Below are 25,910 nucleotides of genomic sequence, written 5' to 3'. Positions count from 1 at the left end.
AGGCTCCTCCTCGTAATCCAAACTAACATCCGAAATATGACCAGGGAAAGGACGTTCAGAATCATATTCAGAAACACGCTTGCCGTCAACTACTGGCAAACAATCGGTACTACGAATCGCTCGTTGTTCAGCGACTCGTTCAACTGTAACCATCCCGGAAACGCGACCTGAAGGACGCTCACTAAAATAATTGGCGGAGAGGGAAACTTCCTGAATAATAGGACGTTTGGCAGCCTGTTTAAAAGAACGTTCGGTAGCCTGTTTGCAAGGACGTTCGGCAGTCTGAACCGGAGGAGGATCGGCAGCCTATTCAGTAGGAAGTTCAGGAGCCTGAGTCGAAGGGCGATCAAACACCTGTTTAACAGAACGTCCGACGTCTTTCTTAGAAGAACGCACAGGCACACAGTCTCGATCGCGTTCAATAAAAGAACCGTGGACTGCGGAATTAGGAGAACGATCAAGATCGCTTCCTAAAGGCCGTTCGTATCGGCTAGCAGGAAGCTTCGATTCCCGATTACGAGGACGCTCGGAAACACGTCCTGGCTCACTGCTCCCATCACGATCGCTGATACGAGATTTGTCACTGCGCTGGTATGATTGCATAAAGGAAGAGAGCCTGCTTCGCATGTCTTGAAGAATAACAAAGTTAGGATCCTTACGTTGTGAAAACGGCGATGAGGTCATAACGTTCTCCTCACCGCTAAATGGAATAGAGCGCCTAGAAGGCGAAATCCAGTCTGAAGGCTGCTTGGGAGCCTGAAATGAGGTAAAGCCTGGTCCTGGGTGCACAGAAGGATCCTTGGAAACGTCCAGAGTCCTAAAAGGACGTTTGGTCGGGGGGCTTTCATAAGGCTCTGGAGAATCCCAGTGACTGCATCCAGGTTTAGAACTAGCAAGACGTTGATAGGTCGTATCATAGGACCTCTTAAGAGGCCTGGAAGTGAGCTTCCAGCCTCTTTTAGGCAAGGGGTCATCCGAAGACGACGAAAAACACTTAACCTCATCTTTCCGATGGTGAGGGCGAACGTCCTGGGAGGCGCCCACAGGTACGTTCGAGGGGACGTCTGCTCGTTTGGTACAGTCTCTCGTCTCCTTTCGCCTTTCGACATTCCTTCTCCAGGGGGTTGGGGAGCTTGGAAGAGGTCTAGGACTAGGAGGACAACAGACACGAGCAGGCGCACCCTCCACTGCACTTAACTTCACTGCACTTGCACCTTCACCTTTCAAAAGACGCACATCGGACATCAACTGTGTCCTGTCCGCAGCCAAAGATTCAACTTTAGCGCCCAGAGCTTGAATCGCCACTAACATATCTTTTAGTGAAGGTTCATTAGCAATTGCAATACAGTAGTGGGATCAGGATCTACCACTACAGGTGAAGGAATAGGATTAATGACATGGGAGGAGGATATATCTCTAGAAGAGCGAGAAGAACTACGCCTCAATCTATCCCTTATAAGTTTACGCCTGTATTTATCAAAATCAATCCATTCATGCTCTGACAGCAAAACACATTCGTCACAGCGATCACCTAAATCACACTCTTTACCCCTACATGCAACACAGAGAGAATGGGGGTCAAGAGAGGCCTTAGCCATACGGGTCTTACACCCACTAGTCACACATAACCTAAAAGTAATTTTGAAAAATTTAAGAGAATTCAGACAAGCAAAGGTCAAAAATCATCTAATCCAAACAAAATCAAGAAATATCCAAAGCGAGATCAAAAACAAGCGGGAGTCAATAACCAAAGATTTTTACTTCACCAAAAAAAAAACGATCAGTAATGACGGAGTAGAATTCACGTGTGGCCGCTAGCGACGGCAGGGAATATATGAGGGTCACTGGAATGGTTCCCAGGTACCTCGCTAGGGTGCAGGGGTGGTACACCTGGCTATCCAACTGGCGGTTGGCGCGAGTTTCGAATTTTCTGCCGTTGACGTCAGGGACGTAAGCTATATATATAACTACCGGGTAAGTCTTGTGTTTAAAATAGTCAAATTCATTTGAAGCACACTATATAAGGTACATATAATTTATTTCTAGATCCAGCACCCATTCCTAGTTGAAACTGTAATTCTATCAAACAATCTACAGTATCAATAACCATACAGTGCCAACTGGCAACCCAAGAACTGTCAGTTGTTCATTATGCCAAGCATAAACTTAAAACAATGGCAGACTAACCTACACATATTTACCAGTGTGATATCACTAGTAAACATCGATAAAGTACACCATATTTTGCCTGATCTAAACTAGAATGCTGTGTCCTTATCAAGAATGCTACATCAATAACAATCATCCAATAATTTTCTTAAACTAATCTAGGATGTCATGTTCTTTCTAGTGGAACATCTTAGTACTTCCAAATGTTGCACGGATAAAGTTATAAGGACATGAATAACCACATACTTCTGACAATATAAAATTAAAATTAGGTGTATTTAAAATTTAACTTTTATATAGTTCAACCGCAAACAAAATTCATTACCAATTTATCAGTTTAATGTAATATTTACCTTTAAATTTTGGTAAATATATGATAGTTCAATTTCTAGTCAAAACAGGAATTAGTTATAAGAAACGGACGAAACATGATGGTTTTGGCAGGTTTCTCTATATGGCTAATGGGTGCCGAGCATGATAACTGGCATATCAATAGATCAAAATGTAAACCCCACTTATGTTTTTTAAGTCCATTGCTTATTTTTGAGACTGGTGGTGGGTTTCGAGCATGCAATGTTCACGATCACTCGTGGGAGCTCTTCAATTATACTACAAAGTACAACATAAATACCCGAACATCTAATAAAATACTGTATATGGGTTTTGATTTATGAATAAAGGTAACCCCAAAAATACCTGTGAACCATCTCTTATTAACATGGAAACCTCACATCAACATCTCAGTATCCTAACCAACTTTAAGTATCTCTGCTAATCCATGGGGGTGGTACCACAATGTACATTACTTGCGATAGCCAAGATACAGTGTCCTAACTAATCAAACATCCCAGTCTTTATGTTATACATGGATGAAGGTATACTGTACCTGAATTTGGGACAGGGTTCAGCAATGCGGATATAGGAGTCATTTTATACCAATGGCCAAATAGTGCAGTTGCCCTATGGAGTAAAAAAAAAAAAAAGTTTAGACAGTCAGATGAAAGAAAGGAGCAAACAACTAAAATCAAGTTATGGCCAGGAAAATGTAAAATTAGAGATGAAAACTAAAGTAGGCTAAAGTTGGAGCCATACCAATGTAAATTTAAAGAATCAAATGCAGGTAGCCTATCTAGGATGCTACAAACACACAAGTACTAGCAAAGACAATGCACCATGTGAGCTGGGTAAATTTGCTTAAGTTGCCAATAATTCCCAGTGGATAATGGTTTATCTGGCATTTTTTCAGGTTCTTTGAGAAAATCTGATGATGATTATCGGCGCAAATCCATAGTTTTGGAGTGTTGCTGAAATCACACTAGGCTTTTAAAGTATAGTACTTATGTAAGTGAAAACGCATTGACAATCATCGACACAAAAAGACCCTTTTCGAACACATGGTTCTCCAACAACTTTGCCGTCATGTTTTTAATATCTAATTAATAGCTAACCTAATCACACCTAACCTGGTAAGAAAGCAGGTCACTAATCTAACCAGGGAGCAAGCTCAAGCTCACGGGCCCACGTTATAGGTTACATGAAAAAATAATAAATCTTCAGGTAGAGCAATACCAGTGTAATGGTCTGCCCCCCCCCCCCCCCCCCCCGTCCGAAATTCCTCCCTGGGGGAAATATGGCCTAGGATATATATCCCCCCGGGGAAACTTTGTCCCAGGATAATATTTTCCCATCTGGGCCAAGATTCCCCCTTTGCTTGGTGGAGGTTGTGACGGTCTGAACCAACCCCCGGTCTCACAATACTCCTTGACATTATTGCGCATGCGCGGCTAACAAGGGAATTCTGGGTACGTAGCAGACGCGTACTGGGAAATCCCCTAGTCTCATAGTTCCCCTTCCTCTACAGAGAGAGAGAGAGAGAGAGAGAGAGAGAGAGAGAGAGAGAGAGAGAGAGAGAGAGAGACAGAGAGAGAGAGAGATAATAATCAAAATAAGTCAAGAATTAAATACAGCGTATTAAAATAATGACACTAACTTTCACCATCCCAAATGTGGCTTAATGACTGAGCCCTAACAGTCCTCTGCTGGTTCTTGATCAATCCTGGTACATGCTTACCAGTTGATAAATAAGTTTTAATATGTTCACATTTCTTTCTGAATAATGCCATTCGCTGTGTTCGTCTTTCTGAGACGTCCATCGCGAGCAATAACAATGGCACATGTTGAAGAAGCATGGATGGGGCCATTTCAGACTGGCCGGAAGTTTACAAAATGTTCGCGCATGCACAGATTATAAAGGAGTATTGTGAGACCGGGGGTTGGTTCAGACCGTCACAGAGGTAACCATTACACTGGGTCATAAAAGTGTCATTAATTTCTTTAATTCTAATGTTTTTAGAGTGCGCAGTTCAACATTACCACTTGCCAGTACAAGCTTGTGACCTGGGAAGGGGGTCCAGGGGCTTGCCCGCGGCTAGGGGTTGTGACTTGGGAACTTCTAGGTTAGGTTAGGTGGGTTTGTTAGGTTCTGTACCCTTTTGTACCTTTTTATATTTTGCGTAAAGGGTATATGGAAAAATGCTTTAAAATACACGTTACTATTATCGTAGCATTGCTAACGTTAGCAATAGCATCGTAACATTGGTAACGTTGCGTAATATTGTGTGAGTGTGTATATATATATATGTATGTATGTGTGTGTATGTATATATATATATATATATATATATATATACCTAATATTTTGTCAAACTGACCGTTGATTTAATTCATCAAAATAGTTTCTCTGTGAGGGAAGGTGGGAGAGAAATGGCCTAGGGGGGAAAAATATCTTAATGCTGAAATTCCCCCTGGGGAGATAACAGCCTGGGCTGCTTTTCCGGGGGGGGGGGGGGGAATCGATCCTAGGCAAATTTTCCCGGGGGGAATTTCAGTCAGGGGGAAAAATTTTCCTGCTACACTGGTAGCACTCTATTCGAACATTCAGATTTAAATTTGGCTTCAATCTTTGAACAATTATTATTATTATTGTTAGTATTTGTTTGCACCCGAGATTTATGGTATTCAAAATATGGTAATTTTTCGTAATAGAATATTGCTTTTATAATGGTCTAAGCGACTGTGTACAGTATTTTGAGTATCAAACAATGGCAACTAATGCAATAACACCATGAGCTGTATTAAAGACCCAATAATATCCTCAGACAGAGTTATATCAAACATGGAAGAGTAAAACATATTCTTTACCAAGCAATTCAGGTCTAGAGCCTACATAGAACACTGGTCCTAACACAAATTACCACTGTCAATAAAACCGACTCCCTGTTGTCATTTGCTTACCTAATAAAATAAAGCATAATTGCTCTTAACACAAGTTCATGTAAATACATTTCGTCCTTAGCAACCAGACTTCGTTAAGGTTTCATGGTGCAACTGCAAATCACTATAAATTTGAAAGGACACGTATACATAACAAACTGCCAAGGGGGTTGGAATACTAACAACGAATTGATCAACACAACAGACTGACAGTGTTGCCAGATGGATTAGTCTAAAAATCCCCAAAACATGATAAAAAATCCCCCAAACATCCCCAAAAATCCCGATTTACAAAAGTATATTTCCTTCTGATTATGCAAGCTTTACATAATAGAAATTACTGTAAAGTTTTACTTATCTTCGTTTCCCCTTCATAGGTATTTGTACAGAATATCCCCATCAGACACCCAAAATCCTAAATCTGGTGATAAATCCCCATATCTGGTAACACTGGACTGAAAGTGACTGGCCGACAGGCAGGTTGCCAAGTAGGCCTTTTACAGGCAAAAGAAAAAAAACTCCAAATTTGGGTTTTTTCGTGTTGAATACCTAAATTTGGCCTTTTTGAGATTGGTTAGCCTTAAATGCTATATTTTTCGGCATTTTTCTACTATTAGGTTGGCCTTTTAAAGCTGCAGTTGATCAGACTTTGGCCTTTTCTCATTTGGAAAACCTGGCAATCCTGACGACAGGTGACAGGCTCTTGTTTAATGAAACTGGGAATTTGAACTGGCTATAGAAAATGTGAATGACAAAACATATAAATGACAGATTCGTCTTTATGTGAACTATAAAAATCCTTATATCATTAAAAGGAAAATATACATGTGTACTAGAAGCAATTATGATAGGACATATTGTGTTTAAACTTATATGTAAGAGAAAATTTCATAAATCTAAATTTTTATTTTTATGCTAAAAATGCATGTTGAGGCCATCTATTGGTAAATATTGGAAACAAGCGACGCTTAAACTATGCTAATGAAAAACTTTTGTTAATTTAAAAAAAATAATGTAATATATGTATTAAAGCATTAACCGTTCTTGAATAAGAAAATATATTAAATTGCTTTTTGTTTTTAATGGTAAAATATTACTAAACTTTAATAGAAATAGATATTTCAAAAGACAGCTGGAATGTTTTGTTTGGCAATAACAAAAACTACGGGGTCTACACAGTGAAAGAGAACCAAAATTACCACAAGCTACAGAATAACTTTTCACAAAGCTGACTAAATAGAAGAGAAAATTACCATATAATAGGGTGTAATTACACCATACTTACTTATCATTACATTATTGTTATCTTATATAATGTCAAAGAAGGGACCCGTTCACGATTTATTTACCTTCATAAAATGTTTGTGTTGGCTGCCTTGACTGAGAAATGCTACGATATTTGAAAATTTATTTCATCTGCCTGAGCAATTTCTTTTAGTTTATTTTAAAGATTTAGAGCTTAAAATGAACATGCACAGATCATTCTTTTATTTTGGTCACGTAATTTTTGACAAATTTATAATATATTCTAATATATGAATGTATAATAGTACCAAAATAGCCTCTATAAACAGCCAAACATATATCATAATTAGACTAAAAGAACTCTAAATAATGGCTGTGAAGTGAATAGATTATGCGGAAACTATTGTCTTTTCAATCAAAACTTTATAGAGAAATATATCTTTTTGGCTAAATTGATACTTAGTAAGAATTATACGTAATCTATAGAGAATAAAGATCTACATTTTCTAAATTTTGTATTAAAAATACATAAAGTGTATTGGAATTCTCCTTGCTTACGTTGGCAATACATAAAAGGCGTCGCTTATACACGGATAAGTTCCCAAGGAAATGTGAATATGAAATCATGAAAGACTTTCATCACAAGTTGTACAGATTTGAAACTGCACGATATTTAAATATTTATTATATTGTCATTTGACTTTCATTACCCATGAGCGTTCTATCAAATGTATAAGACGCTTTAGCCATTCAGTTTCCTCATACTCTTATTGTCTTCTGGCGTTCTTTAGTTTTTCCCAATAAATGTTTTTTTAAAAAGTAATTAAGCCTGACCCACTTAATAGTATAATATAAGAAACACTTATAAATGGTTGTTCTGTTACGTACATTACTTAGGCTTTACACGACTCCCCTGGTTTATTTCTTTACACCTATTCATAGTGAATGGATTATTAATGAAAATGGACAAGACGAGGTCAAATAGCAAGGTACATATCAGTCAGTCATTCTAATAGGCTTTATATTTCATTTTACAAACACGAGCATTTCTTACTTTTTTTTTTTTTTTTTTTTTTTGGTGGGAGGGGGTTGATTACAATTTCCCCAACCAACAGCTCCATGTGTATCATCGGAGAATAATTGCACTTTAAATAAACTGTTTAAAACAATTCTTGTGGGCAAATGAGATCATTAAATACATTTGTGCCATATTGTTGGCTCCCCATTTAGCATATCTTTGTTCGTTTGGCAAATGATCAGGCTGAATTCTTGCATAGATACAGTACACTATAGACTTACTAAAGATGTCTGTTAGTTAGCAGAACCATGGAAAAATTAATAACCAGCATCTTGAGCTATGACCACAACATGATTCTAATATTTTCTATCAATCTCGAGGTCCCAGTTGAATCGATGCCTGGTGAATTTGTGTAGTTGAATTCAATAATACACTTTATGCAATTAGAGACATGATTACGCAAAATCAGGTTCTCATAAAGATGAGACCAACCAGAAATTAGTATGAATTTGATTACACTACATTAAAACCAAATTATTGATGTTCCACTAGCATTGCTAGTTGTGAATATGTTATACTTCCAAAGACTTGCTGTTTCCCACGGTAGCAATTGTAAGACGACCAATGAATGCACAGAACCTGTATTCTGTGGAATATTATCAGGGAAAATCTCCCCCCCCCTTGTGACGATAAGAAAATAAACACAAGAATATGATCAATTCAATACTCTTGAATGAGAAATGGCATTAGGCCTACACTATAAATCAAAACATCATTCATTTGATTTTGACGTGTATTAAGATTAACAAGGATGGACTTATGTTAACCTCGATGAGACCTTTTTTAATCAAACTGTAAGTATTTTAAACACTATAATTATAATATGCTGATCTCTTTACATAAATTTCATCTCTTGATTGTAGATTTGTGGCTGCTGAATCCCTTAATAGAGTTCAAGCTAAATTTTGCATGTGGTTTGAGAACAGTGGTTCCCCAACATCCAGATTTATGCATTGATAAAGTTTCTTTAATTTTATACAACTTTAAATTATAGGTGTTACTTTATTGCAAATTCACTTTGCCCAACAATAACTTATTGAATCTAAATATATTTTGGGTGCTAAATATCTTCTGTAGAATGTTTCAATTCTTTCATTATCCACTTTTTCGAGTATTGTTCTGTGTTAATTCTCGTCTGATATACCAAATCCTCAATAAGAACACTTACAGTCAAATTAAAGTAATTCACATTATTATCAGAGGTTTGTAATCATCACTGAAACATTTTCTTATGTAACATTTACTTCAATGGATTGAAAATGTAATACTATAGTTTTTACTATCCTAAGATGGGAATAGCCTTGAAGGATGAAAAGTCCAAGTCTCCCCACACCCCATATATCCCGCCCTCTCTCGGGATATGAAAGAATGCATGTGCATTGGGGATGACTTTAGCTCCCTTGGCTGCATCAAAATCACTTGGCTATTTCCAAGCTATCGCAAGTCTTTAGAAACACTTCTCATTCATAAAATCCTTGATTTGTATTGTTTTATTTCCAACCAATTTAAAGATGCAGTTTATGACGTCCTAATATCTATGACCAGTATTTGCTGCTATCCTCATCAGTTCCATATAAAAAGCTCTATAATTTTTTTTATTTCACCATATGCTGATTTTGTTTTTTTCAGTTTAGCTTAATTCATACATTTTGCTTCACTAGTTACACATACCAACATGGAAATGCACGTAGCGCAAGAAGTAACGCATACCAGAACAAAGGAGCAGCGAGATGTTAAATCATGAGCAAAGCAATCCATGGTGGAGCAAAGACCAATTGAACTAAGTGATTAATTAGATCATTAAAATAGCACACACACATACACAATGGTGGCAAAAGGCTGAGTAACCAAAGGTTTTCTAGCTGTAGTTTTCCCCGAGTCAACTTAAAAATCTTATATTCCAGCCAGAAAACCTTTGCATGATTACTCAGCCAACTGCAGCCCATGCAAGTAAAGTATGCAAGAGTGTATATGTGTTATTCTACTCATCTAATCAGTCACCTTGTTCAACTCTACTTTGCTCTGACGTGGCTACTTTGTTCGCAATTTAACATTATATTATCGCTCCTATGTGGTGACAAGCGATACTTTGTGCTTACTTTTACTTTTAGGGGTTTATTTCTCGCCCTCCATCAGACAATAAGAGTCTGTTGAGGCGGGCCTTGATGCGTGAAAATAATTTCTTTCCAGTTTATATTTTGCTCTGTATCTTTTCAGTTATTTGCTAGCATTTGTATTCTTGCTTAATAGTTTTATGATCACTATTATAATACTTTCCAAAGAGATAAGTCTTCAGCTTTATCTTGAAAGCTGCCACATTTTTTCTATTCTTGACATCAAGTGGAAGGTCGTTGAAGAGTCTTGGTGCAGCATAACAAAACGTTCTTCCTCCTATTGCACGATTCACACTAATTTTGAATAGTCTATACGGGTCATCAGCATGTCTAACTCTTACAGCAGCGCTAGTAGCTTGAGGGTAGGGGACCAAGCAATCACGAAGATATTTAGGCTTATCACTTGTAAGTGCCTTTTGAGTCGACAAACAAATCTTAAATTCAATTCTAGCCTTAACAGGTAACCAATGTAGATCGATCAGTGCAGGACTTATTCTCTCCCGAAATTTAATGCCTTTTATCAGTCTAGCCGCCCGGTTTTGCACATTTGGAAGCTTTCTTAGTGTATTGAGCAATTTATAGTACAGAGAATTGCAATAATCAAGCCTTGATATTACGTGACTCATCACTAAAATTTTTATACTGCCCTCTGTTAAATATTTTCTAATAAATGCTATGTTTCTCAGGTGATAGTTACACACTTTCACTGTATTCACTATTTGATCCCTCATTGACAAATTACAATCTATCAGTACACCCAAATTTTTCACAACAGACACAATCCTAACATCAGCGTCACCAAATTTTTATACTTTGAAATAACTGGTAATTCTTCAAAGCCACCTTTGTGCCAAAAAACATACATTCTGTTTTATCATCATTTAATTTAAGCTTTTTCCTCTGCATCCATGTTTTTATTTCAGTCATTATCTCATCAATTATCTTCTTTGTATCTTGTGTTGTTGAAATTGAAAGGTAGAACCGAGTATCATCTGCATATAGTTTAAAGCCCACTTTTTGTTTTTCAAGATATGTGATGTGATAGCTCGATAGTATATATGTTGAACAAGATAGGGCCCAGAACAATACCCTGTGGTACACCTTTCATAAGAATTCTCTCACTAGACCGGTTTCCAGAAACTTCTACAATAGTCTTCCTGTTCGTTAAGCAGCTTCGCAAAAATTCCAGTGCTTCCTCAGTCACTCCAATGGACTTTAAGTCGTCAAGTAAGTACTCGTGCCCAACAGTATTGAAGGCAGCACTAAGATCCAACATAATCAAAATTCCACACTTTCCCTCATCAAGAAGACCTATCATATCATTCATTATTGAGCATAAGGTAGTTTCTGTAGAGTGATTAGCTCTGTAGGCCGATTGATTTTCCGGGAATACCTCTAACTCACCAATATGCGCCCATAATTGCCCACTTATGATTTTTTTCAATAAGCTTAGACATGTAGGATGAATTTGAAATGGGCCTATAAGAATTTAGCTCGTTTACATCACCTTTTCCTTTGTATATTGGTTTGATCAACACAGTTTTTTCACAGCTAGGAAAACTGGATTGTGATATACTTAGGTAAATATTATATACAACTTGCTTGTATGAAACTTCACAACTATGGATTTGCGTCGATAATCATCATCAGATTTGTTCAAAATACATGAAAATATACCAGAAAAACCATTCTGTTATCCACTGGGAATTATTGGCAACTTGTGCAAAAAAAAAAAAAAAAAAATAAATATATATATATATATATATATATATATATATATATATATATATATATATATATATATATTCTGGAAATACAATGACTTATAGTGAAAGAGGGAGAGAAAAAGAGAAGGGGTAATTATAAAAAACACAATAGGTGGCAGAAAAATTACTCGTGTTTAACAAATAAACTTAATAATTTTATTCCACAAAGTACATATCAATAATAGCAACTACCCACAAAATGCTCTAGGATAGATATGTTTCAACAAATAGTATTATTTATGCAAGCACAAATATTTAAGACTATATTGTATAACTTAACTTACCATTTTGTTATCACCACACAACAACACAACTACGATTGACACAGTGTGACAATATTTATAAGTGCCTTTATTTGTGATGAAGACATCTGACCAATTTTAAAGACTATAGATATTCATTAAATGAAAGTGACAAATAATTATGTAGTTATTTGGAAATAAAGAAAAATATATTATGTTCATGCTTCTGTGAAAATAAATCGAAACCAACATTACAACGAAAAAAAATGTAAGAAACGCTTCCAAGCAGATTGGCTAACACAATTAGACACAAGAAATCAAGAAAGAAATAAAAGATGGTGGCATTTGAAATAGTAGAAAAAAAAATAACTTTGTGAGTCATGTAGAGAAGCAGAGAATACAAAAGTGTTCGTTTAGCTGTAGAGAATTAGGAAAATGTTGAATTAGAATTTATTAGTAGCCTAATAAGAGGCCGAAGCACAGAACAAACAATAAAAAATAACACTACGTATATATAGCTTGAGAGGTATAAGGTAAAAGAAAAAAAACAGCTGTCAGGATATGCATTTTGGAATTTGATTAAAGAGGTATAACAAGGTTTCTCCTTATTCAGATGAAGCTTGAAGTACAAAATTGACAAGAATCTTACCCCGAATTTCACCTTTTGTATTCATAACATATTATTATTATTATTATTATCATCATCATTATTATTATTATTTATAAGCCAAGCTGCAACCTTAGTCCAAAAAAGAATGCTAGGCTACAACCCCAATGGAATCTACGAATAAACCAGCCAAGTGCGAAAAAGAAATGGATAAATAAAGAATAAACTATAATAAAGAAACAACGAAAGTAATGCAAAATAAATTGAGATGAATAAAAATTCCAAAGAGATACTTATAACAGAAACTACGAAACAAGATAACAGAAAAGCATTTGCCAAAGTTTCAACTTAAGAACTTCAGCCGACTGCAAAGTTTACTGTTCCCTTTACTCTTTGCCTTTACGGCCTTCAGCTAGACAAACAAGATTCTTTAATCCATGGAATGTCATTTCACCAACGAAGGCCAAAATGGAGACAAAGATTCCCATGGAGAAAAGATAGAAGGCGCTCTGAAGATGGTTGAGAGTGAGGACGACTTGACCAGTACTTGTGGATTCCTGTCGATCAAGAGATTCTTTGTTACATAACCTTCGTGATATTGCTTATCTCTCTTACACTTTTCAATAACTAAATATTACACATTTGCAGACACACATACTAAGTTGGTTTGCTGTGAGCGATCAGACTCAAGTTTCCCACCATCATCAATTCCCAGTAGCCAGCGTGGTGATGGAACTTGCCAAACCTCAGACGTGAAGAAAGACGTCTGAGGCCTTTGTCCTGCAGTGAACTAGAAGCTACTGCAATTGTTGTAGTTGTTAGTGAATAAAGTATGAAGAAAAGGAATAATAATCGCTCTTAAAAACCAAAGGCTTACGTCTGAAAACTTAAAGAGGTTAGATTTCACCTGTCGTCTCTATCTTGAGCTTTTAATTCAATACTTCTCCATTCATCATCTGCTACTTCACGATTCATAGTCCTCAGCCAGGTAGCCCTGGGTCTTCCAACTCATCTAGTGCCTTGTGGAGCCCAGCTAAACGTCTGGTGAACTAATCTCTCTTGGGGAGTGCGAAGAGCATACCCAAACCATCTCCATCTACCCCTCACTATGATGATCTCATCTACGTATGGCAATCAAGTAATATCTCTTATAGTTTCATTTCTAATCCTGTCCTGCCATATATCTCCCAATATCCTTCTGAGGGCTTTGATCTAATATCTACTAAATCTACTGGCGATTGTTTCATTGTCATACCATGATTCATATCCATATAGTAACAATATATATATATATATATATATATATATATACTGTATATATATATATATATATATATATATATATATATATATATACTGTATATATATATATATATATATATATATATATATATTGTGTGTGTGTAACAGAGGGAGAGTGAGAGAGTTACTTAACATATTACAAACTTACCCTGTGATTTAATATTAGTTGATTTTTTTTTTTTGGTATTCCTAAGCCATTCACTTTTTCTATCTGCATTTACAGGAAATTTGAAAATTCTAACTTTTAAATTATTGTCGTACTTTCCCTCACGGCGTTGTACCGTAGTTCTTAGGTTCAAAGCCTCGAGAAAACAAGCAGAGACTCACTAAACAACACTATTGTTTGACAGTTTTACATTTAATTTAATTCTTTTCCAACATCTATAAGCGTCCTTGGTATGTTCTTAAATAGTCAATTAACATTCACCACTATTTGTATCTATAGATTTAAGTTGAAAAAAAGTTGTGTAGGCCTACCAACGGAATATCTCATCTTACGTGTTTTTGGTAAACTGACTACAGGCTAATTTAAAATACAGCCTACATCTGTCATGCAACAGGAACTTAAATGTCCTAGTGAAGAGGCCTTGTCTCACGGTGGCTGCTAATAGGGTCCTAAGGAGGTACAACAGTCTGCTTGCTTGCCAAGGTGACCGTCAGATCACTTTGACAATCTCAAAGGATAGAAAGAAATTGGGGGGCCTTTCCAGTTGTTATCCCTGAGAGAGAGAGAGAGAGAGAGAGAGAGAGAGAGAGAGAGAGAGAGAGAGAGAGAGAGAGAGAGAGAGAGAGAGAGAGAGAGAGAGAGAGAGCAGCCCAAGCGGCCCTTTAACTGGGCGGCCCATGGCATCTGGAAAAGTCCAGAATCTCCAGATGGCCAGTCTGCCCCTGTCCTCTGTCTACATCCAAACTGTCTTAGTGTTGGAACTAGTTTTAGTGGCCCTAGCTTGTACTGCTTTCAGTCTATCTATATCCTTCTCAATACTTGGAGCTCAGAATTGAACTCCGTATTCTAGATAGGGTCTTATTAGTGATGTGTACAGCTATAGTAGTGTCTTTGTTTCTGTATTTGAATTGTCTCTTTATGTAACCAATTGGTTTTTGTGCTTTCTTTTCAGCTTTTATGCTCTGTTTAGTGAACTTCAAATCCTTGTCGATAATAATACAGAGATTCTCATAGTCCACAATTTCTATTTCATTACCCAACATTGAGTGATCTGATTGGGGGTGCTATAATCTGTGTGCATGACTTTGTATTTCCCACAATTGGAAGGCATTTGCCATTTTCTGGAATATTCTCCTAGCTTCAGTAGATCCTCTCTTAAGGCCTCTACATCATCTGAGTTTGCAGCATTTAAGCCTAGTTTAGTATCTTCGACAAATTTGGGTATTATACTAGATAATCCTAAATCTATGTCGTTAATGAAAAACAGGAATAGCAAGGGGCCAAGGACGGATCCCTAAGGTACTCCTCTTGTAACAGCTACCCACTCTGAAGCTTCTCCATTGATTACAACTCTGTTTTCGGTTTGTCAGCCAATCTTCGATCCTTTCAGCTGGCTCGTCAATGATGCCTAGTGGTCTAATTTCTGACCATTAATTTTTTTATGAGGAACTTTGTCAAAAGCCTTTTGAAAGTCTAGGTAAGTGATGTCGATTGCCCTGCTTTTGTCATAAAGGCTAAACATGTGGAAAAATTACAATAGATTGGTCACACATGACCTCTCTTGTCTAAAACCATGCTGGCTGTCTTTCAGAAGATTGTTTTTCTCTATATGCTCCAATATCGAATCTACTACAACTTGATTAAAAAATTTTGCAAGGCATTAAAGTTAGACACACAGGTCTATAGTTGCTAGATTCTTCTGTTGGTCCCTTCTTGTAGATTGGAAGAACATTGCCTAGTTTCCATCCTTGTTGTGCCTTTCTTTCATTGGGTGTACAGTATCTTTCGAAAAATTTTGTAAAAGTGTGTACGTTATATCCTCTAGTTTTATGATCTCCCTTGGATGAATATCATCTGGACATGGTGCCTTAGACTTACTCAGTCCTTTTATTTTATTTTCGACATCTTTAATTGTAAAGGTGATTCTATCTAATGGTTGTGACCCTTCATATTTGATAAATGGTTTGGGGAGGGTTATTGATTCTTCCCTTGTGAATACAGTTGCGAAATATGCATTCATTAGTTTTGCTTTCTTTCAAATCATTGGTTATAAGATTACCTTCCGAGTCTCTTAATAGAGAGAGAGAGAGAGAGAGAGAGAGAGAGAGAGAGAGAGAGAGAGAGAGAGAGAGAGAGAGAGAGAGAGAGAGAGAGAGAGATACACACCGAGTTTTGCTCTTCTGAAATCACGGTCTCTTCCTTTCCGAGATTTTCCTTGTCATCGTCCGGGGTAGTTCCAATCAGCTGTTTCAGCCACTGAGTGATGTGTCCCGTCTCGTCTAGCTGCTGGATCTTCATGTCGATGGCGTCATAGTATGGGGCATTACGCCTGAAATATTTGAGTAAATAATCTATTCAGAACTTTGGTATATTCAAGTATCCACCATACTTATATAAAAGATATGTGGCCTGCATCCATACACACACAAGCAAATTATTATTATTATCATTATCATTATTATTATTATTATTATTATTATTATTATTATTATGACTATTTTGATTATTATTATTATTATTATTATTATTATTATTATTATTATTATTATTATTATTATTATTATTATTATTATGACTATTTTGATTATGATTATGATTATTATCATTATTATTATTGCTTGCTAAGCTACAACCCTAGTTGGAAAAGCCAGATGCTATAAGCTCAGGCCTCCAACAAGGAAAATAGCCCAGTGAGGAAAGGAACGAAGGAAATAAATAAACTACATGAGAAGCAATGAACAACTAAAATAAAATATTTTAAGAACAGTAACAACAGTAAAATAAATCTTTCATATATAATATACAAAACTTAAAAAAAAAGAAGAGAAATAAGATAAAATATGTGTCTGAGTGTACCCTCAAGCAAGAGAACTCTAACCCAGGACAGTGGAAGACCATGGTACAAAGGCTATGGCACGATTCAAGACTAGAGAACAATGGTTTGATTTTGGAGTGTCCTTCTCCTAGAAGAGCTGCTTACCATAGCTAAAGAGTCTCTTCTACCCCTACCAAGAGGAGAGTAGCCACTGAACTGCGTAGAGTTCAATGGAACATGTGATGATCATATATATATAAAAAAAAACATAAGGAAAAATAAAAACTGGAAAATGTATATATTCATTATTATTATTATTATTATTATTATTATTATTATTATTATTGTTGTTGTTGTTATCATCATTATTATTATTATTATTATTATTATTATTATTTATAACATACAAATTGGCAACAGAACTTAAGAATTCATTTACTTTATATAGAAATTAATAAGTTGTGTCACTTGTATTTCTTTGAGCTAGTTTCACACCAAGATGATCCATCCTATTAAATAATATAATTATTCCCTGTCACTCGTTCGGAGAGAAAAAAGGTAGAGAAGTAAGTTTTGATTTCTCACTATTTCTTTTAATTTTTTGTTTTTGTTATTGCTTGCATTTGTGAGTTAATATCTGTTAAAAAGCACACTCACATATACTGAATATATATATATATATATATATATATATATATATATATATATATATATATATATATATATATATATCTATATATATATATAGAGAGAGAGAGAGAGAGAGAGAGAGAGAGAGAGAGAGAGAGAGAAAGAGAGAGAGAGAGAGAGAGAGAGAGAGAGAGAGAGAGAGAGAGAGAGAGAGAGAGAGAGAGAGAGAGAGCATCCTGCTTTTCCAACTAGGGTTGTAGCTAAGCAAGTAATAATGTGTGTGTATGTGTGTGTGTGTATATGTATATATATATATATATATATATATATATATATATATATATATATATATATATATATATATAGATAATGTGTGTGTACTGTATATATGTAAGCATATGTTTAAATGTAACTCATGAATGGCAGAGACAAATTAGGACAATGATCTAGAAAGTGATCAGCGCCCATGTAACCCCCATCATCAAACTAGGGCCAGGCAATGAATACTTATCACTCAGCAGGTAGACCTATAGGCTCCCCAAAACACCCTTCCCTTGCTCACAAGGATCGTGAGGTTACAGACACTACAAGAAACTAACGAGCTTGAATGTGTCTTCAACTCCTGGCCAGCAGATTACTAGATGGAAGCCTGGTTCCTGGTTGCTCACTCCGCAAAATAAATTTGCGGGCACTCTATCCTCTTGTAGATAGGTGTAAAGCTTCTAAGTTTATTGTGATTATTGTAAGCTCATTTTACCTGTACTATAAATAAATTAATAATGAAATTATCAATCTTTACTTTTATCCCATTCTACCTTGAAATCAGATAGGGTAACACTTGCTATCATCAGTTTTGGCAACCTATTGTGGTCACCTTGGAATTTTTAAATTCTTCGTTTCGTGTGCATTGCCCTACTTATAAATGCAACCAGATCCCTCCTAGGATTTTGCAACGTACCTATAGTTATGTCTAGTCTTATTAACTGTCCTAATTGTGGGCATGAAAATAAATGTTCATTAGTATCTTCTTGATCTTTGCACAGGTCCCACAAATCATCTGCATAGTTTCCTGTGAAATTTGCTTTTTAATTGAGCATACTTAATCTTGTCTTCATTACAAGGGTTTCCTTATCCAGATCCATTTATCTGAGATAAGACTGAGGGCCATTTCCTTCTAAAAAACTTAATTTTTTCATCCCTTTAATTTTTTTCTTCAATAGTTTCTTCTATTTTTTTTTTCCATAATTCTTTTCTTGATTTCTTTTTTTTCATGGTCCTTTTGCCTCAACTTCTTATTTTACAACTTCCATCCCACATTTACTACAGTTTTCTTCACTGCTCTTACTCCAGCATTTTCCATAAGGGTTCTTCAACTGATCCTCAATTATCTACTTCATAAAATTGAACGGGTGTAAGAAAATTGAGTTAGCAGCTAGAGTGGATATGAATGTGTTGAGGTGGTTTGGGCATGTTGAGAGAATGAAAAATGGCTGTCTGCTAAAGAAGGTGATGAATGCAAGAGTTGATGGGAGAAGTACAAGAGGAAGGCCATGGTTTGGGTGGATGGATAGAGTGAAGAAAGCTCTGGGTGATAGGGGGATAGAAGTGAGAGAGGCAAGAGAGCGTGCTAGAAATAGGAATGAATGGCGAGCGATTGTGACGCAGTTCCGGTAGGCCCTGCTGCTTCCTCCGGTGCCTTGGATGACCGCGGAGGTAGCAGCAGTAGAGGATTCAGCATTATGAAGTTTCATCTGTGGTGGATAAAGGGGGAGGGTGGGCTGTGGCACTGCAGCAGTACCAGCCGAACTCGGTTGAGTCCCTCGTCTAGCTGGGAGGAGAGTAGAGAGGAAAGGTCCCCCTTTTTTTTTCATTTGTTTGATGTCTGCTAACCCCCAAAATTGGGGGAAGTGCCTTGGTATATGTATGTAAGTATAAAATTGAAATTTCTCAGTCTCTACATCCTGATTCTTGCCTACCTGAAAGCCCAACCATCACCGTTAACAAAGTAATGGGTTTTCCCGAAGTAGTAAGGACTGATGCCGCCTCGAGTCTTTGCAATGGTAACTTTCAGACTCTTGAAAAGATATTCGGCCACAAGAAGGGCGTGCTTCTCCCTTAGAATTCGCACTGCCTGCTCTTCTATCGGTTGTATCTGGAAAAGAACTCCGTTAACTATAAAAAGATATTAAGGTCTAGTTCCTCTTTTCAAATTACTGCGTTATATCTCTTTTCAAAAGTAGGCGTTCTTCTTCATAACTATTCACAAAATTATGCTTGCATTGCTTTGAAAGTCATCAGAGATAATCAGCATATTGGTAATACATTTGAAAACAATTCTCTTGATTATCATACAGTACCTCCATTCCTTCGAAAATTTTCTTCATGACGGGATTATCACTCGTCTTCAGCAGATCATACTGGTTCGTGTGGGTGTGTCCAGAGCCCCAAGTCCATCCACCGTCTTCTAGTAGTTCTTCGAAGGAATCTATGGCATTGGATTTACCAGGGACAGTCAGGTGAGCAACAAGGCTTGATTTATACATGGATAATATGAACAGACAGTAGATCCACCAAGCGCCTAAAAATACCTGAAAGAGATTTTCTAAAATAATAGATAGTCTTATATGATTCTTGCTCATCTTGTTAGTTGCTCAGATTATTCAAGTATGTAGTGATGTATTCTTTGATAATTTTAATTAAGTTTAAGACGTTTATAGATTTTTTATAAATACACTTTTCTCTATTATATTCATTAATCCTAAGAAAATCCCTTTACTTGTTATTCTCTATAAATCCAATGGAAAATACTTTTGCATCATCAAATGTTTGAGAGCAAAATTATACATAAAGGATTACGTTGTATGAAATGAAGGTTGGACGAGTACTTTACTTATTCACATATAAGATATAAATAAAAAATAATTGTTATAGAACGCTGACAGATCAATTATATAATTAAGAGTCAGAATAGAGTGCATTAATGAGTTGAGAAATAGCTAGTTATTTGATCACAATGAAACGTGACCAACCTGTTTCTCTAGATCATTACTGAAGCGCATTTTAATTTGAAGGTTAAAATTACTGTACTTCACACTCTCATTCTCACTTTCACACTCACTCTCACTTTCACTCTTGCTCTCACTCTCACTCACTCACGCCACTCTGACCTTTTCACCCCTCAGGTAGAACTGCTGCTTGGGAGTTACGCCCACTGCCCACGTACATCACGCCCACTGCCCACGTACATTACGCCCACCCACGCCTAACCCCATGCCCCCCTCTCTCTCTCTCTCTCTCTCTCTCTCTCTCTCTCTCTCTCTCTCTCTCTCTCTCTCTAGATCATTACTCATGCGAATTTTAATTTAAAAGTTAAAATTTCTTTTCTTTTGATATCCTAATGGGAATTTCAAGTGCCAGAGATACTCACCAAACTGGAAGCATTTTTGGGTATTATTGTGGCTGGCTCTTCAAACTGAACGCTCCAAGTCTGCAGAAGAGCGACGTTCAGAGTCATTCCAGCTTCGTTCGACACCCGTTTCCAGCCAAGTTGCAGACACCATAAGATCACCCCAACTGACACGGTGGAGAGCAGTGCGGCCATCCATACTTCTGCTATAAATATAATTTATTATTATTATTATTATTATTATTACTATTATTATTACTGTTATTATTACTACTACTAGCTAAGCTATAACCTTAGTTGGAAAAGCAAGATGCTATAAGCCCAAGGGCTCCAACAGGGAAAAATAGCCCAGTGAGGAAATTAAATAAGGAAATAAACGATATAAGAAGTTATGAACAATTAAAATACAATATCTAAAGAAAAACATTAACAACATTAAAACAGATATTTCATATATTACTATTACTATTAGTACTAGCTAAGCTACAACCCTAGTTGGAAAAGCAATATGCTATAAGCCCAAGGGCTCCAACAGGGAAAAGTAGCCCAGTGAGGAAAGGAAACAAGGAAATAAATACACTCCAAGAGAAGTAATAACAATCAAAATAAAAAATTTTAAGATAACTAATATTAAATTAGATCTATAATACATAAACTATAAAATCTTCATAAAAACAAGAGGTAGAGAAAACAAGACAGAAAGAGTGTGCCTGAGTGTACCCGCAAACAAGAGAACTCTAACCCAAGACAGTGGAAGACCATGGTACAGAGGCTATGGCACTACCCAAGACTAGAGAACAATGGTTTGATTTTGGAGTGTCCTTCTCCTAGAAGAGCTGCTTACCATAGCTAAAGAGTCTCTTCTACCCTTACCAAGAGGAAAGTAGCCACTGAACAATCATAGTGCAGAAGTTAACCCCTTCAGTGAAGAAGTACTGTTTGGTAATTTTAGTGTTGGCAGGTGTATGAGGACAGAGGAGAATATGTAAAGAATAGACCAGACTATTCGGTGTATGTGTAGGCAGAGAAAAAAAAAAGAGCCGTAACCGAAGAGAGGGATCCAATGTAGTACTGCCTGGCCAGTCAAAGGATCCAATAACTCTCAATGGGTGGCTGGTGCCCTGGCCATCCTACTACCTACTAAACTATAAAAAGACTTATGTTAGCCTGTTCAACACAAAAACATTTGCTGCAAGTTTGAACTTTTAAAGTTCTACTGATTCAACTACCCGATTAGGAAGATCATTCCACAATTTGGTCACAGGCAATTGGGATTACTTGTTCATAAATCAGATCGCATGAAAATTTTGGAATAAACTTTGTACACAGAGTAGGGAATATATTTTCATTCATAATACTAGTCAGTCAGAATTATTTCAAAGTAAATACTGAATTATAGTAAAACAAAAATGTGTTTTCTAATTTGAATAGAATAAAAAAAACTTCAATAATATCGTATTAATGTTGGTAAAATGTAAATTGTGCTTATATAAATAAATCATTAATTTTGACGAAAATATAAAAAAGCTTTGGAAGACCTATTTGTTCATGGCATTTAGTACAGAAAGATTATATTTTCTTTTAATTAAGAACAATCCAACATTACGTTAACAACATTTTGCACTCCTACACATTTCTATGTTAATTGTTTAACGTATTCCACATTATTAGAATTCTTATTGGCACAAAAAAGGGTGACCCTTGTAATCTGAAATTCAAATTGATTTCAACTTATTTTCCAATATATCGTATTCGATTTAAACGTTTAGTGAATAGGATAAAACAATTCTCGCCTAGATATATGTCTACTTTAAGCTCCAGAGCCTTTAAATATGCAGCTCCAAGACTATATAATAAGCTCCCACGAAACATCCGAATGATTGAAGACGCTAAGGCTTTCAAGGGGAAACTGAAGACTTTCTTATTTCAACAGTCATACAACAGTGACGATTTAACAGGAAATGAACAATACGCGATATGAAACGAAAAATACTCTGAACGAACAAGGTAAAACGACAGTGGAGGTCTTGTAGAGAGTGGGGTTCTGCTATATGAGCCCGGAAAAGCAACCATCAAAGTAAAGTAAAAGTAAGTAAGTAAGTACCTGTAAAAGGGTTAACCAACGCCAAATATGGCGGACGAGGCTTCGGCTTAGACATGACCAGACCAAACGGTTCCTTCAGCATGATCCTCGTGTAGTCGATGACGTGAGAACGGCTCCAACTGTACGTAACGGACAGAGCAAAATCAGCCTTATGGTGTTGCATGGTGCCCACCATTCCCGTCCAGTTGCCTGATGGTGTGGAAACTCCCCACTGACCGTCCGAGGGTTCACGCATCTCGTACCTTTAAAAGTGGGAAAAGATGCAGACACAGAAAAAGTGTCTATAATCGTGTACGATGTCTTTTTGTTTGAATATCTAAGCACATGTGCAAGTATCAGAATATATCCTAAAAGCATAAACCCACAAGAGGAAAAGTTCAGCAAATAGTTAACTACAAAAATAATATACATAATGAAATAGGGCATTTTCTTAATATGAAGTAGTACCTCGGTTTACGAGCAAATAAGCATACGAGCATAAAAATTCAAAATGGTTCACAAGTATAGTGTTCTGTGAGAAGAAATTTCCCTTTTCGCTTTTTTGGTGACAATTACTGTACGAAGGAGACTATCTTGTGATTAGCAGAATTTCCCTGGTGTAATGAAATACTACCTGTAAGTCTCAAATTAACATGCTTTAAATGTTTGATAGGAGTTGAAATATGCCTCTATGAATATAGTAATATACAGTAATATATACAGTATCAACCTTTATATGTGTATCTGTACAATAAGTTTTTAAATTAGGTGTACTGTATTATTATTATCATTATCACCTGCTAAGCTACAACCCTAGTTAAAAAAGCAGGATGCTATAAGCCCAGGGGCTCCAACAGGGAAAATAGCCCAGTGGGGAAAGGAAGCAATGAAAATTTATCTTAAGAAGAGTAACATTAAAATAAATATCTCCTATATAAACTAAAAGAAACTTTAACAAAACAAGAGTAAAAGAAACAAGCAAGCAAGAGAACTCTAACCCAAGACAGTGGAAGACCATGGTACAGAGGCTATGGCACTACCCAAGACTAGAGAATAATGGTTTGATTTTGAAGTGTCCTTCTCCTAGAAGAGCTGCTGACCATGGCTAAAGAGACTCTTTTACCTTTAACAAGAGGAAAATGGCCACAAAACAATTGTATGTCCTTGGTAACATCATTTTATTCATAATAATTTTCTTATTAAGGATGAAAAAGAAGGGGAAATGGTCGAAAGTTTTTGAAGGAAAAATAAATGACAGTAACGGTAATTAGGATTTGACGTCCAGAAAAAAAAATGCGCCTGAACAGGTACATTACCTGTGGGTTACGTACATACCGTATATATTAACCCATCTGGCAAAAGCAGCTGAAAAATATATACAGTAATAGTAATTCATTTGTGATAGGGGTTATAGATTGTTCAATAATTACCATTGAAAACCTTTAAAAATGAGTGTATACTTGTATTAATGAACATGCTGAATGCACTGAGTAAAATCCCTTTACTTTATGTGGGAAGATTGTTTTGGTTTACGAGCATTTTGGGTTATGTGCTTGCTCTTGGAAGTACTGTAAGTAAACTCTTATATATATATATATATATATATATATATATATATATATATATATATTTATATATATATAAATAAATAAATAAATATATATACATATATATAAATAAATAAATATATATACATATATATATATATATATATATATATATATATATATATAATATATATATATATATATATATATATATATATATATATATATATATATATATATATATATACACACACTTTTCCAGTCTGCCGAACTTTTCACCTCACGATAACATTTCCAGCATTCGACTCACGTGAAATTGAGTGATTTGGCGATGGCTCGCAGTGCTCTGACGTGCACTGAATCCAGTGGAGTAACGAGACCAGTGGCATTGACTTGGTCGCAGCTGTAGGCGACCAGGGGAACCCAGGCTACCTGAACGATGCGCAGTTTGTGACCCTTCATGTCAAGCATTTCATCTGTGAAGAGTTTATTTATTTTATTTGAGAATTTAGGTCATATGTGACCTAACACCAGGGTAGGTGGGGGGGGGGGGCTAGTTACCACCTAGTGCAGTTGTGGTATGTGACAGTTGAAAGAGGTTGAATAGTAAGTTGGAAGGACATGGGATTTGAGCTGAAGCTGAAGGCTAGGAAGTAGGTGTTGAAGAGGGTACTGCAATGACATTATTATCATTATTATTATTATTATCATTATTATTATCTAAGCTACAGCCCTAGTTGGAAAAGCAGGATGCTATAAGCCCAAGGGGTCCAACAGGGAAAATAGCCCAGTGAGGAAAGGAATTAAAGAAACTACAAAAAAAAGTAATTAACAATTTAAATAAAATATTTTAGAATAGTAACATTAAAATAAATCTTTTATACATAAAATATATAAACTTTAAAAACAAGAGGAAAAGAAATAAGATGGAATAGCATGCCCGAGTACACCCTCAAGCAAGAGAACTTTACCCCAAGACAGTGGAAGGCCATGGTATAGAGGCTATGGCAATATCCAAGACTAGAGAACAATGGTTTGATTATGGAGTGTCCTTCTCCTGGAAGTGCTGGTTACCATAGCTAAAGAGTTTCTTCTACCGTTACCAAGAGAAAAGTAGTCTCTGAACAATTACAGTGCAGTAGTTAATCCCTTGAGCGAGGAAGAATTGATTGCTAATTTCAATGTTGTCAGATGTATGAGGACAGAGAAGAATATGTAAAGAATAGGCTAGACTATTTGTTGTATGTATAGGCAAAAGGAAAACGAGCCGTAACCAGAGAAAAGGGTCCAATGTACAGTAGTACTGTTTGGCCAGTCAAAGGACTCAATAACTCTCTTGCGGAAGTATCTCAACTGGTGGCTGGTGGCTTTGTGTAATGCTCAACTACTATATGCTTTTACGAAACGAACGTATTAATTTTAAGGCATCATTACGATATCAATCGGCCAACACACGTCCCCCCCCCC

At 36.2% G+C, this 25,910-nt stretch overlaps 1 protein-coding gene and 1 long non-coding RNA gene across 4 annotated transcripts in view; both read right to left on the bottom strand.

The window, feature by feature from the left end:
- The window catches only part of LOC137622676 (uncharacterized), a 60,313-nt gene extending 54,810 nt beyond the window's left edge, over positions 1 to 5,503 (bottom strand). For 2 of the 3 annotated variants that reach the window (XR_011040458.1, XR_011040457.1), the window contains exons 1-2: positions 5,464 to 5,503; positions 3,056 to 3,129 (exon numbers count right to left, since the gene is read on the bottom strand). This is a non-coding gene — a long non-coding RNA (uncharacterized lncRNA). The remainder of the gene's footprint in view (positions 1 to 3,055; positions 3,130 to 5,463) is intronic. The other variant, XR_011040459.1, reaches the window with a different exon arrangement.
- Positions 5,504 to 11,812: 6,309 nt separating this feature from the next.
- LOC137628976 (glutamate receptor ionotropic, kainate 3-like) overlaps positions 11,813 to 25,910 on the bottom strand; it is a 452,476-nt gene continuing 438,378 nt past the window's right edge. The window contains exons 7-13 of the mRNA XM_068360233.1: positions 24,754 to 24,919; positions 22,918 to 23,159; positions 20,835 to 21,019; positions 19,765 to 19,995; positions 19,384 to 19,559; positions 16,129 to 16,291; positions 11,813 to 13,051 (exon numbers count right to left, since the gene is read on the bottom strand). Of these exons, the coding sequence (XP_068216334.1) occupies positions 12,881 to 13,051; positions 16,129 to 16,291; positions 19,384 to 19,559; positions 19,765 to 19,995; positions 20,835 to 21,019; positions 22,918 to 23,159; positions 24,754 to 24,919 (1,334 nt within the window). The 3' untranslated portion in view covers positions 11,813 to 12,880. The remainder of the gene's footprint in view (positions 13,052 to 16,128; positions 16,292 to 19,383; positions 19,560 to 19,764; positions 19,996 to 20,834; positions 21,020 to 22,917; positions 23,160 to 24,753; positions 24,920 to 25,910) is intronic.

This window comes from Palaemon carinicauda, chromosome 2 (genome assembly GCF_036898095.1).
Source record: "Palaemon carinicauda isolate YSFRI2023 chromosome 2, ASM3689809v2, whole genome shotgun sequence".
In the NCBI taxonomy this organism is placed as follows: Eukaryota; Metazoa; Arthropoda; class Malacostraca; order Decapoda; family Palaemonidae; genus Palaemon; species Palaemon carinicauda.
This window is presented reverse-complemented; position numbering and strand designations above follow the sequence as displayed.